General features: G+C 42.9%; 1 protein-coding gene across 2 annotated transcripts in view; it reads left to right on the top strand.

Moving 5' to 3' along the window:
* LOC133482182 (mediator of RNA polymerase II transcription subunit 13-like) overlaps positions 1-14,295 on the top strand; it is a 35,906-nt gene that overhangs the window by 3,653 nt on the left and 17,958 nt on the right. The window contains exons 3-17 of one of the 2 annotated variants that reach the window (XM_061781993.1): positions 659-827; positions 5,718-5,863; positions 5,944-6,141; positions 6,229-6,423; positions 7,149-7,305; positions 7,384-7,491; positions 8,292-9,008; positions 9,083-9,299; positions 11,154-11,184; positions 11,267-11,388; positions 11,475-11,565; positions 11,644-11,840; positions 11,923-12,110; positions 13,095-13,984; positions 14,087-14,251. In XM_061781993.1, the coding sequence (XP_061637977.1) occupies positions 659-827; positions 5,718-5,863; positions 5,944-6,141; positions 6,229-6,423; positions 7,149-7,305; positions 7,384-7,491; positions 8,292-9,008; positions 9,083-9,299; positions 11,154-11,184; positions 11,267-11,388; positions 11,475-11,565; positions 11,644-11,840; positions 11,923-12,110; positions 13,095-13,984; positions 14,087-14,251 (3,591 nt within the window). Of the gene's footprint in view, positions 1-658; positions 828-5,717; positions 5,864-5,943; positions 6,142-6,228; positions 6,424-7,148; positions 7,306-7,383; positions 7,492-8,291; positions 9,009-9,082; positions 9,300-11,153; positions 11,185-11,266; positions 11,389-11,474; positions 11,566-11,643; positions 11,841-11,922; positions 12,111-13,094; positions 13,985-14,083; positions 14,252-14,295 lie in introns of both variants that reach the window. The other variant, XM_061781992.1, reaches the window with a different exon arrangement.

Genomic DNA, 14,295 nt, shown 5'->3' with positions numbered 1-14,295 from the left:
CTGTTAAAGTGGCTGGCAGTGGCTGTACGGTGCGCTGCATTTCTTCGGCCATAGGAATGAAAGCCATTCTCCTTTTACTGCAAAGCAGTGTATTTACAGCTCTTCACAAAAATAATAATACATAGTAGGCTTTTGATGCCGCGATATAGCAGGGCATCCACAAAAAAAATGTGTTCTAATTAGAAATCCGCAAGTAATCGGGCTGCAATTTTGTACTGTTATAGCACGGTATTACTTCATCGTATATAATTCTAATAAATACAATGCATTACAACAAATGGGAATCATGCCCTTTGCCACGGAATTGTGCCTGCTTTACCATCAACAACGATAAGCAACCTTTGACAATTAGCGACCTAATAAACTAAGCATTATCATCTTTGTAAAGGTAGAATATTGTTATGCTGGTATTGGACTCATCAGTTTGTGCATCATGTTCAACCTTTGTGTGTTTATAGTTGGATGCAGCATATAAATGTTATCTCATAAGTTATGACAGTGTCATTCAAAAGACGGTTTCAATTTCACTTGAGCTGTCCATTTTGTTAAAACTCGACTGACAACTTGCGTAATTAAAAACACAATTGCAGGATGCCCGGTGGGATACGTGTGTGCGGTTGTGCATTTCCAGTTTTCTAACTTCTGCGCTTGTTTCTAGGTGAGGAGGATGGCGAGTGGGAGAGCGGCCTGTCCTACGAGTGTCGCACGCTCCTGTTCAAAGCCATCCACAACCTGCTGGAGCGCTGCCTCATGAACCGCGGCTTCGTACGCATTGGCAAGTGGTTTGTGAAGCCTTATCAGAAGGATGAGAAAGTCATCAACAAAAGGTAGGACCTCCTCCCCCGCTGTTACACTGCGCAGTAATGGCCACACGTCATAGTAAACTGTCACTCCAAGAATACTCACAATTTAGCTGCATTTACCAAGCACTAGATGCTGTTGTCTTCTCTTTTTTTACCACCTAGCAACACATATTCTGTTCTTCCTATTAAATTCTGCATGCACCTTAAACATGCCTCAGGGAGAATTCTTTGCAATGCAAACAAAGCAGCACAACTCCTCGCGATAAATGTGGTACTGAAATGGCACACTTTTGTTCTGAACGGTGGACCATTCATCTGTAAGCTGTTTTTCAAATCAAGCTGTTTCTGTATAGTGCTTTCAAAGGCGGGCACTTAAACTTAGGGCTTGGCGAGTTCTTCATTTAATTGATCTTTTTTTGAAGGTTATTTTTTTGCGGCTTCTGTACTTTGTTGCCGCGCACTATTTATACTGACAACATGGCGACAAACAGAGCAGAGCTAGTTTACTAAAGAGACACTGCTTTGTCGGTTATTTGGAATTGGTTCAGGTTTGCACCGTCAGAGAATGAACAAAAAACAGTCTGATGCAAGTATGTTTTAAGACTGTTGAACTTGAAACTAAGGTGTGCAGCATGAAAGGGAAAACTCTCGTTAAGAAACAGACAACATGAGCCGAATTATTTCACATTGTTTTACGTATGATTTAGGAGCCCGGTGGAAGGTATTCACTGAGTTGATCGTGCCGAACATCCACTTAAATGGTGGTAGAAGCTGTTGTCATAAACTACATGCAATCTATATTAAAGCTTATTTAAATGCATAAACTTCACCAGGGTTTATTCCCATCAAGTCACAGTCTATCGCTTTTTATCTGATCACTTCCGTTAGTGGGACTTCACAATAAGAACAGCCGGAAGTTCGCCAAACATTACAGCTGCATGAAATAAACTGCTGAATAATGTAGGCTAGAAATAACTCTGTATCCCTAAGTGTGCCATCAGAGAGGGTTTTCAGTGTAGGGGGGTGATGACATTATAACATGGAACAGGGCATGCAATTAAACTTCAGTAGGAAATCTACCTGGCATGTACCTGAAGTGCTATTTCCGGTATGCACGATTTTGTTTACACAAGACAAAGGTTATTTTTTTTGGAAGCATCACCTTTTATTCTTGTTACGTTCAGTGACAGTAACTTGTAACATTAATCCCAAAGGGAATATTTGTTAATTTATTGATGTTAAATTCTCAAACATTTAATTTTTTTTATTAAAATGTATTAAGGGTTGTGTTTAAAGGATCACTTCCAAGTTTTTAATAGTTCATTTTCTTTTTATTGAAGGGGAAATAATCTTTTTATCTGAATTAAAATCAGAAGTGGGATTTTTTTTTTCTGGGGGAAAAAAAAAAGATTTAAGTTTAAGGCCGTATCGCCCAGCCCTACTTACTTTATTAATGGGAGCCCTTTTGAAGTTATGGACAGCAACAATATGGCCGTGACAACGGAGCTGCAAAGGATCCCAGAAAAATCCTTCCAGCGGTGCGTGAAGGCATGGTAGAAAAGGCTGGGAAAGTGTGTTAGACTCCAAGCAGATTACTTTGCAGGGAAACACTTGTAGTTTGGATTTAAAATAATTCTTTTATGACACCAGTTGTGGAACTTTTCTGGCACACTTTGTTTATATTTAGTTATACTTCAGCTGGGACAGATGTTCTCATTCATACTACTTTTCAGGGGCTTCCCACCCCATGACATCCTTCAGTCGTTCCATCTGGAAAAGTGGCACTTGCAGATGTTCATGTTAGCTGCTTGTGGGGCTCGAAGTGTCACACTGTTTAAGAACTTATAGATTGTGATGCCATAGGTAGTTGAGAGTTACATGTTGCTTGATAATCTCACGTGTTGCGTTGTCATCTGTGTATGTGTAATATTAGATGTATTAAATCACAGTTGTCTTGATGTGTGACCTCCTCCACCATGAGACAGTGTTCTTTGCGTTCCAGTATGTGACGCAAGGCAACACGCCTTCTGGAGAGCGGCCTGGCAGTTCAGTTAGCAAGGCCTGGTTCCTTGTCCTGTGTCTCAATATGTTTCTGCATGGTGCCAAAACATGTTGACTGTGTCACCCTGAGCAGACTCCGCTGGAGCCAGGCCAAGCCTAATTACAAGAAAGGCGATCAAAAGTAGATGCCTCGAGTGCTCCAATGTGTTTAGTCCTCATGCTTGTGTTTTACCACAGCCCGGCTCTTTGTGCATTCTGCTGCACAGTCGTTTTACATATTTCTTTGGTGAGATTTGAGAAATTCACTCACTCTTAGGCAAAAGATCAAGATATGCCAAGTATGCAGGTAAGCTCTTTTTAATTTTTTTGGGGATAATTGTCAGTCCTCCATGGTAGAAATGAAAAACGGTGCCTGGGGGCAGTTTCTAACAGCTGTCTAGGTCGACAGCAGCCCAAAATCTGTGTCTGCTACAGTATGCTAAAGCAGCCTTCAGCAGGTCTCTGTACATATTTAAGGAAGAGCCTCCACGTGGTTGCACGTGCAAAGTGGATTTTAAGTAAGTGCATAATGATCCCCCCCACCCAAAGGCTTTTTATCCTTTTATCCTTTCCTTTCAAATTGTCCTCACATTTGATTGTCATTGTTTGATAGCCAAGCAGGCCTTGACTTAACATTTACAAAATGGTGTACTTCATTTTCAGGGGTTTTTACATTTAATGGTATCTAATATTAGTTACTATATGCCTAGTACTGACCATTTATTCAGGGAAAAATAATCTTGGATCAGCATTAGAGCTAAAATGATCAGAGACAATGATGCTACTAAAATGAGCTATATAAAATTACCTTTTTAAAATATGGAAATTGAAACAAAAAATTACTCATTCGACTACTATCCTTTGAGTTTTACTGTATTGCACAAATTTCAGACCATTTAATTTAGTTGCAGATTTGTCTCAGACTAGAGCATCCAGCATCATGAAGTGCTTTAACACAGAATTTCATTTTTAGTGAGCTCTTCACATTTCCATAAATTACCATTCAACTACTAAAGATTTTCCTTTTCAGGAATGCAAGTAAATAAAAATGATTTTTAGCATTGCCAGTGTTTTTACTTCAGGGCAGCTGTGGCATAAAACTGAAATTCGGTGGTGGTCTAATAAATGTGTTACGTGCTGTAAGTGGGAGTTGAGTCAGTTCCTCCTAACGCAGTTGTTGTCACTCACCCTCGCTGGCCAGTAAACAGGGTCAGCCTTTGGAAAATGCTGAGCGTGCACTGTGGTTTTAGAGCAACTATGTCAACAAGTACTATTTGAGTGCACTTGGCCGCTTCTAGAATTGGAAAATAATGATGGCTATTGTTGTATTATTTTAAGGCTGTAAAATGTTTTCTTTTACTACCAACCTATAGAAATTCACTTCCAGAACAATTAGTCCAAATTTGTCTGAATTTCCATATTTCAAACTTTTGTCAAGAACATTACCGAGGGACAGTTATTGAAGTTCTATGAATTATTATTATTGAAGTGTATTATTTAATGGGATAAAAATAATTCGGCATACTCTTCAATTGCACATCATCATGATTCTGTAATCGTTAATAAATTATGGCTTCAATATTTATTTTAAAGTTTTGATTGCATCAAACTTGTAATGGCGGGTGCAGTTGGAGCCTGAATCAAAGTATATGTGATTTGGAAGTGCCATTGTCAAAATTTGCCTTTATTAATTCTGTTTTGAACCTTGGTTTAAAAGAGAGAAAAAAAAGTCTATTAAATCAGCTTAATCAGATCTCAAACATCAAAATTTAAATCCAGCAGTCTATTTTTCGAACAAACAAATAACATTGCTGATTGAATTGGATAGTAAATTCATGGAGAATAGTTTAGATTTGTATTTTGTGAATGTACTTGTATCGATGTCTTCTTGCATGCTATTTATATTATGTTTATATTTCCTATATCCACTATTGCTACTGAAATGATGGCAAGTTCCCCATTGTGGTACTAATAAAGGTTATATTATATTACAAACATTTATTATTAATAATGATATACTTGACCCCAATCTCAGATGACGTCTCCAGTGGCGTATTTATTTATTTCCAGTTCAGAGGCCGTGAATTATTTTACATTTATATCTCCAGACGCAAATGAATTAATTGGGTTATATTTGGTTACTCGCTGCTGTACCGCGGTTCCAGCCAGACCTGTCTGACAAGTGTACTGTATCACTCAATCACTTATTTCGATGTTTTGCGACTTCATAACATGATAGCTTAGCAATTAGCATCATGCTATTCCGTCTTTGCCTACCCACTCTTCACCCTCTGTGATAACGGAAACGATAGAAAGAAGCATGGTAAGAAGTATAGCTTATTCGCTACCATGGAGTCGATGATTAGTGAGTTACAATGCGTTGACACTGGACGAAAAGATAACTTTCCCCTCTGTGGCTTGAAAGCCGCGGGGCATAATAAAATAACGTACCCCCAAGCAGCTTTTCTTTCCCCCTCTCTTTTCTTCACGGTGAGCGGATACAGTCCCGTACTGGCCGGTAATGTCGGATGGTGGAATTTCCCCCCCAGGATCTGGAACAATCGGTGTTAAGGCTGTAGTCAGCGTTGAGTGATTTCTGTAACATTTGGCAACTCTGCTTTTGCCTTTTTCTTTTTCTTACACTTTTATTGAGAAATTGTCTGCTAAAGGTAATGACAGTCTTATTGGAAAATATTTGAAGCAGTTGGATTGATGACATTGAGAATATGATCCTATCTCTTTGTTGTTTTCAAAAAGGTACCTGCCTGCAGGAGATCCACTTGACACCCAATTCAAAAATGTCATTGTGCTGTTTAAGGACCTAATCCTGCCATATTAAATGTGCCGCTGTTTATCTCTCGTCCCCCGTTGTAGCGAGCACTTGTCCTGTGCGTTCACATTCTTCGTGCATGGCGACAGCAATGTGTGCACAAGTGTGGAGATTGCGCAACACCAGCCTCTGCAGCGACTGAGTGAGGGGCACCTGAGCCTCGCCCAGCAGAGCTCCAGCCCCTTGCAAGGTAGAGGAAGCCTCTCTCTGCGGATCACACTGCTTTTTGTCGCAGCGATTCTTTGTTTACACGCCCCATCTGCATTTCAGTCATCTTGAGCCCGTACGGCTTGAACGGGACCCTCACGGGCCAGGGCTTCAAGATGTCCGACCACCCTACTCAGAAGCTCATTGAGGAATGGAGGCAGTTTTATCCCATCAGCCCCGATCCCAAGGAGGTCCAGGAGGAAAAGATGGAGGACGGCGACTGGGAGGATGACTCCCTGGGGGCTGTGGAAGTCCTCGTCGGTGAGGCATCAAACATTTTAAGCATTTTATCAATTTTCTGGTACGCGTTCAACATTTTTATCCTATGTCTGTGTGTGTCTCTTCCAGCTGGGGTGAGGATGGTGTACCCTTCCTGCCTGGTGCTCCTTCCTCTGACCGACCTCCCCGCGGTGGTCCCTCAAGGCTCATCCAACACCTCAGGAAGCATGTGCAGCGCTCAACCATGCCAGGCCGCCCACAGAGACCCCGCCATGTCCTCTGTCACGCTGACGCCACCGACGTCACCAGAGGAAGCTCAGACTGGTACGACCGCACCGATTTCCTAAATATACAATACACGTAGAGTGGTAACTTGACTTACAAGTTTTTCAAATTACGAGCTGTTGCTTGGGTGATTTTGTTTTGAGTTGTGAGCCAAAATTTCATTTGCGGGCAGCCGAGCTTCAGATATGCTGCTCCTGGAGGGAAGTAGGGAAAAAAGGACAGCTGCACTCACTGATGAATTTTCTGCCCTTTATTGAACAAGGCAAGCAGCCAAACACACAACTTAAAAATAAATAAATAAATGAAAACATTCGTAAGGAACAAATGTTGGTTTAGTCATTGACTAAAGTGCGGAAACAAGGGAGGGCCACATTCACAGATGTACTTTGAGCCGCATGGAGCAGATGTGGAAAATGGCCAATTGGAGCTGGAGTCAGAGCTCCTGACATCACTACAAGGCCACCCCAATTAAAGTGACACAACACACAAATGTATTAAAGTGTACATGTGTGGGTTTTGGTTTTGTAAAACCAGGTTATTTCATTACATTCTCTTTGTTAAAAACACAAAAAACAGTTTGTTTGTTTTGGGGGCTGCAATGGCTCAGTGGCAGTTCAATTCATTTCAATGGGAAAAAAACATTTTAAATACGAGTTCCGAACTTGGTCATTTAGGAATTAAAACTTGTAAGTCAACATACCACTATGTTATACATAGTACAGTAGTAGTATTGGTATGTAACATGTTTCTTTCCTCCTTTGTAGACTATCAGCCGGCACAGAAGTGGCATAAATTGTCCTCTGTGTCTGATGGCTACAGTTCCAACAACACTCTTCACGGGGGGAAAATCCCTCGCAGGTTGGCCAGCCACATGGTGGAGTCTGTTTGGCAGGAGTATAACATAAACCGCATGGGGAACAAGTACGTGAAAGCATTTCCTCTCCTTCCAAAAGATAAATGCCAGGAATTTCTTGTTAATTCATTTTTTTACTACGGTAGGAGGAAGTTTACAAACTTGACCAATGGGACCTGTGAGGAGGAGGCAGACAAACCTGGGCTTTGGGATTTCGTGGAGCCTGTCCACAGGCCACATTGCAATTGTTTAAGGTACACCCACCAAATAGTGGTTATGGTATTTTCTCAAATAGTGGCATAGGCTCTAATAGTCACCGCCTTAATTAATTGTTGGATGTGACATCCTCTTGAACACATAATTGAACAATTTCCCTTAAAAAATGCTGTGATTCCAATTGCAGTGCTGTCAAATGCTACGGATCATCCGTATTTCAGTACGGAAATCACTGAATGCTAACTCGTTACGCCCGTAACACTAATTGTTCCAGATTTTTTTTTAAATCCAGCATCTGACGTTAACTGTGGCCCAGGGTCTGAATTGGGTTGTCGGGCCTCCAAGACACTTCTGACCTTATTTCGTTTAGGTGTGCACAAACTGCAGTTAATAGAAAAATACAAATAAGTTATCGATTATCATATCTGTGTTGAGAAGCATTAGTAATCGGTATCGTTTTAGGGAAAAAAAATATTGTACTAAAATTTGTAGTAAAAATACTAATAACAAATATTGAAGGCGGAATTTAAAGAGAATTCCCTTACCGGAAGTATCTAAACATTTCAACACCAACCTGAAAAAGAAACATCTAATATCTGCTGACAATAGCGGAAGCAAGTTAGTGAGAAGTTCGAGAAAAAAATGTATTTGTATGAAGAAAGGTCTCCTGACCATTTGAAGGCACAATCCCCAATAAGTGCCCAATATGCTCTGCTGTAGAGTAAATTAACATCCCTGGCCTCTAAATGTTAGTTTTGACTAGATTTTATATGCAGGAATGTCTTGGTAAGTAGAGTTTTAAAAAAATAATAATAATAATTTTGTCCTCCTCATTTAGACATAAAAATCAGAAGCAGCGGCCCAACAACGCCTCAGGACACCCGCCGTTGTCAGGCCAGCCCACCCCGCCGGCCCCCAAGCACAAGCTGGGCGAGAAGCTGGAGAAGGGGGAGAAGCAGCAAAAGAGGCCCCAGACGCCCTTTCACCACCGCAACTCTGTGAGCGACGAGCAACCGCTGGAGCCTCAAACCCAGAGACTTTGTCTGCGAACGCAAGAAGAGGGATCCTATCCTAGCCTACACCACGTGGACACCACCGCGCCCTCCAAAGCCCCCACGCTGCACACCCACGGCCCCCCCACCGACCTCGTCGGCTCGCCGCCGCCCCCGCCACTCAGCCCGCACCCCTGCGACCACGTTGAAGGCGACCTGACTCCGGGTGGCATGAAGAACTCCACGCCCATTCACCAGCCCTTCTACCCCCCTTCAGTGGAGCCTTGTCTGTTGCCTCAGAAAGGTTCGTCTGAGGAGCCCACTCCAGAAAACATGCCCTTGCCTTTGCCCTTTCCCCCTCCCTTTAACGAAACCTTGGAGCCCACAGTCTTTATCGGTTCTGCTGTTAACCCTAACGAAGACCCCGGGCACAACCCTTGGAAGTATTTTAACTTGCCGAGGAAGAAGGCATCCATCTTTCACACGCCTATGCTACCTGTGGATAAAGTACGCGATGACTCTGGAGGTGGCGCAGTAGCGGAAAGTGTTGTGTCTGTTACTGAGTAAGCAGTTTTCTAGCTTGCAATATACTAAAATGCGAATACAAATAAAAAATGAAACCAAATCTCCTCCTCAGGTTAATGGCAGGCTACATGCAGCCTCTCAAAGTGTCCCAGGAACTGGTGAAGACCTACGCCCAGCGGAGGAACACCTACCTGTCCTGTGCCACAGTGGACGGTGACCACGGTGAGGAGCCGGACCCTTATGCCTTCGTCGAGGGGGACGAGGAGTTCAGTTTCACGGAAAAGAGGGACAAGGCTGGAGCTGAGAGGGATGGGAGCAAGAAACACAAGGTGGGCGTCCTCACAAGTCCAGTTTGTTTACTGCTTCTACAAACAATTTGTATCCATATATTACTGTGGATGGTTGAGCACTTGGCTAAATGTACTTAATTGGCAATGGGAATCGTAATGGATGGACTAGGAAATACATTTTAGAATGCAGTGCAATACTAAGCAAAATAATGTACTTTTAACTCATTCACTGCAATTGATGACTATAGAAGTCAAATATCCACATGAATTGGGAGGGCTGGCAGTGATTGTTTTAAACATTAAAATAAAAAAAAAAGCTGGTTGCAGCCAAGTAATGGTATTAGAGCATAATAATTCAAGTACATCGTTTTTAGGAGCAATTAACGTTTATTTCTAAAGAATATTCAACATTGGCATTGAAATGTAGAACAATAAGTAAAATAGATTAGATGAATAAAACATTTAAAAATGTAAATAAAACTTAGGCTCTGTTCAGAGAAATTGCTTTGAAACAAATATTAAACAATTGCCACAGCGGTATTGAAAGTCATGAATACCTTAATAGGTAATATACTACCAATCAAGTTTCTAGTTGGTTAAGAAAAAATACAAAGTAACAACATTAATAACAGAAAAAGAAGATCAAAGCAATGTGTTCTGCATAGATTTGTACTGCCTATTAAAGGTATGCATCATTTCTTAACATTTAAATAGCTGCATCTCTTTTGCTATAAAGCTAGTTATGCTCTATATCTGTGAGCGGGTGCCATATACGCTTTCACGTTTATATTTGGATTGTTCAGAAAAGGCTTTCTCAATTGCAAGCTTACGGGAAATGGGAAATGTCCCAGTGTTTTGTTTTGTTTTTTTCCCCGAGCTAAAAAAAAATGGGTGGGATTGATGTGTTTTAAGTGGACTTTGTCACTTTGAGATTTGTTGTTTCCAAATTTTGTCGTGACTTCATACAAATTCGACATACTGGCTCGGTGGTCGACTGGTTAGCGCGTCAGCCTCACAGATGTGAGGACCCGGGTTCAATCCCCGGCCCCGCCTGTGTGGAGTTTGCATGTTCTCCCCGTGCCTGCGTGGGTTTTCTCCGGGCACTCCGGTTTCCTCCCACATCCCAAAAACATGCATTAATTGGAGACTCTAAATTGCCCGTAGGCATGACTGTGAGTGCGAATGGTTGTTTGTTTCTATGTGCCTGCGATTGGCTGGCAACCAGTTCAGGGTGTACCCCGCCTCCTGCCCGATGACAGCTGGGATAGGCTAAGCACGCCCGCGACCCTAGTGAGGAGAAGCGGCTCAGAAAATGGATGGATGGATGGCTCATCAATGTTTGCGGGATTGTCTGATTCATCTGGCTTGAATCCAAAATCTTCCCACACCGTCACTGTGGCATTAGGTTTTGGCACTAATTCCATTTATGCCGCTCAGCTTTCTGTAATTGTACAGCTACCGGCTAGCCGTCGGAAAACTTGGCTTCAAGTACACTAATTCTTTCTTTCTGTCTACTTCAACGCTGTCCGCATCGTCGGTCTTTGTTTACGTGTGTAAGTCTCTCCTCCCACAGCAGCGAGCATGTTGACTGACAGGAAAGGGAAAGAAGCAGCACGACTGAATGTTGCTGACATAAGGAAACAAACAAGCTTGAAAATGAGAATTTATCGAATCGGGGAAAAAAAAAATAATTTGTCATTTTATTTATCGACCGATAAGCCGATGTGGTAATTACCGTGATAGGCCAAGATGAATGTCCTTTTAAAAACCTTTTCTTTTAGCCTTGAAAAGGGCCTTGGATTTACCTTTTTTCTTTTGTGTTCAAATAATTTGAATGAGAAAATAATACTGCTGTGTTTATTACATTAACCTCTTATCTTCTTCCAAATTTAGCTGGATGATGGATCGGGGGCTTCAGCTGACGGTGAGTGTAGTTCATTGTTTTATAAATCAGAAGTTAGGATTTAGTGCATGCTCACACTGTGCTTTTTGTGCACGTGGTGCAGAAGGTCAAGGTCCATCGGGCACTAAGCCGGCCGCCTCCACCAGCCTCATCCATGAGAACGACTTGGCTGTGTCCTACAGCGACTTGGATAAAATTTTCAATTCGGATGAAGATGAGCTAGCGGTAAGTCTGCGGATGAAGATTCTCATGGTATTTCTAGGAATGAGTAAATGTTGCACTATTTATTGACTTGATTGTGTATGACAAAGCCTGGAGCCAAAAGAGCTGGCGCAGGTGTAGATGAGAAGTTTGTCTCCAAAGATGCAAAACCCACCTCTTTGGACCCGTTGTCATGTATAAGTAAGATTATCATTATTGGATCGTTTTCAGTTGTGAATGTTTTGACAAGGGAAGTAACAGCCTCCTTTACTTCGGCAGGCACGGCAGATCTGCACAAGATGTTTCCCACCCCGCCCTCTCTGGAGCAGCAGGGTTACTCCCCCATGAACTCTGGCAGCAAAGACAGCCTGGAAGCGGGGGCGGGCCTCACCCTGCTGGACGGCAGCCAACTGAACAACCAGTTCAAGATGGAGGTGGAGGAGGGTTTCTGTAGCCCCAAGCCCTCTGAAGTAAAGGTACGTGACACCCCCGCCCAAGCTCAGAACACACAGACAACAACACAGTCTTTGAAATTCTGGTCTGTATCCTTGTTTGTAGGACTTCTCTTTCGTGTACAAGCCAGAAACGAGTCACCCGTTCATCGGCTGCTCTATGTACGCCCCGCTGAAGACGCTTCCCAGTCAGTGTCTGTTGCCGATCAAGCTGCCAGAGCACAAATATGTGTACATGCGCAGCTGGAGTGTCGGCAAAATGGAGCTGATTCCACCGGTGGTGACAAAAGACGGGTAAGAAATGCAGCACGCTCGCTAATCTCTTCGTTTGGGAAAACTGCAGTTCATCTAATCCAGTACAATACAATACGATACAGTTTAGTAACATTTTTGGAAAAAAAATATACCTCTTAACACACAAAACTTAAGCAATCAGTGTTACAAAAAGAGAATTATAAACACAAAGATTTGGGATCGCTTCACTATCACTGTATGTGTGAATCTATTCTGTTAATTAACAGTGGTTTACTTTGTACAGTCATAACTTATAAATATGAAAATGTGGATACAGAATACAGGATGTCCCTAAAAATGTTGCATCACATGAAATGTGAATATCTGAATAATGTTGTTTCTAAGGCAAATAAAATAAAAAAGCCAAATGTTTAAAAATGACAAATTCCAATAACAAAGAGATACTATAGATTTTATAACCGTTTTTACAAATTTTCATGACTGTTTTACATGCACACTTGAATCTATGCATTTACATCTACGTTGTCATAATAGCTGATGCCTCATTGCAGCCCACTAGCTTCGTCTCTGGTCGCCATGCCAATGGTAGTGTTCCATTTGCATGAGATTTGACCACCCCTTCCCCCCCCCCCCCCCTTTTTTTTTTTTTTTTTTTTTTTTTAAATCCTTTAGGGTAGAATTTTGACAAAAACAGAAATGGTAAGATGCATGATAACTGTTTAAATTGTGAAAAAATACAAATCATTTCTCCTTTCCTTTTAAACCTTTTTACACGTTTCATTAAAATTTGTTTCATTCAAATTTGAGATCATTTGAGCAAGAATTTGCTATGTTATAGACTACAAAAAGATTATGGGGGGTCTTATTTGTAATTCCTATGGGAACAATTTTCCAAAAAGTCAGTCCGGTGAAAAACATCTCAGGACAAAAGGTTTTATTTGTATTTTTATTGTATGTATACTACTTTCAATTCCACTTTCTCATCCAACTGCATAACACCATTCTCCCTTTATTTCATGAAAGTAACATCCCAAGTGTGGAGGCTGAGGACATTCAGACCCACACCCCTCAGACCCACACACCCGTCATGTCCAGCAGTGCCCCACCCAGCAACAGCGGCGCGGGCATCCTCCCCTCCCCAGCCACGCCCCGCTTCTCTGTGCCCACGCCTCGCACTCCACGCACCCCTCGAACTCCCCGTGGACCTTCCAGCGTCCAGGGCTCGCTCAAGTACGACAACTCGGACCTCTACTCTCCCGCCTCCACTTCCTCCACCTGCCGACCACTCAGTTCTGTGGAGCCGGCCACCGTCCCCTCCATCCCGGAGGCCCACAGCCTCTATGTCACACTTATCCTATCCGAGTCGGTCATGAACCTCTTCAAGGACTGCAACTTCGACAGCTGCTGTGTGTGCGTGTGCAACATGAATATCCGAGGGGCCGATGTGGGCGTGTACCTGAAGGATAACGGGGAAGCCCAGTACCCCTGCACGTGCGGCTTCAGCGCCGTTGCCAACCGCCGCTTCGGTCAGTCCGCCGGGCTCTTCCTGGAGGACGAGCTGGACGTGGTCGGGCGTGGCTCGGATGCCAGTCGCGACACGGAGCGTTGCTTCGAAGAGTTGCGGGCATCTGTGAAACACAAATCCTGCAGTCTGAAGGAGAAACCACCAGATGAGCTCATTCTGCTGCTCCAGGACCAGTGCACCAACCCATTTGCACCGATGGCAGGTGTGGAGTACCCCAAACTGAGCTCTGCCCCCAGCTCCTTTGTGAGGGTGGAGGAGAGAGACTGTTACAATGACTGCTACATGGCGCTGGAGCACGGCAGGCAGTTCATGGACAACATGTCAGGAGGCAAAGTTGACGAAACACTAGTGAAAAGCACTTGTCTTCACCAGTGGCCAAAATGCAAATGTAAGCACATCCATTTCCTTCCTTTCTCCATCTTTTCTTGACTTTATTCCTTTTTAAGTTAATGAAGTGAGACTTTGTTTTTGTTCTTCCATCCTGAAGCAGCGGACATGAACAAGCTGTTCTCTCAGGATGTCCTGCGGGTGCTGTTGTCCCTCCAACCTGTCTTGCAGGATGCCATTCAGAAGAAGAGGAGCGTGCGCTCATGGGGGGTGCAGGGACCCCTCACCTGGCAGCAGTTCCACAAGATGGCCGGCAGGGGGTCTTATGGTACAACTGTGGAGAATACACTTTCACGTTTAATCTACTTTACT

Source organism: Phyllopteryx taeniolatus, chromosome 8, assembly GCF_024500385.1.
Source record: "Phyllopteryx taeniolatus isolate TA_2022b chromosome 8, UOR_Ptae_1.2, whole genome shotgun sequence".
Classification (NCBI taxonomy): Eukaryota; Metazoa; Chordata; class Actinopteri; order Syngnathiformes; family Syngnathidae; genus Phyllopteryx; species Phyllopteryx taeniolatus.
This window is presented reverse-complemented; position numbering and strand designations above follow the sequence as displayed.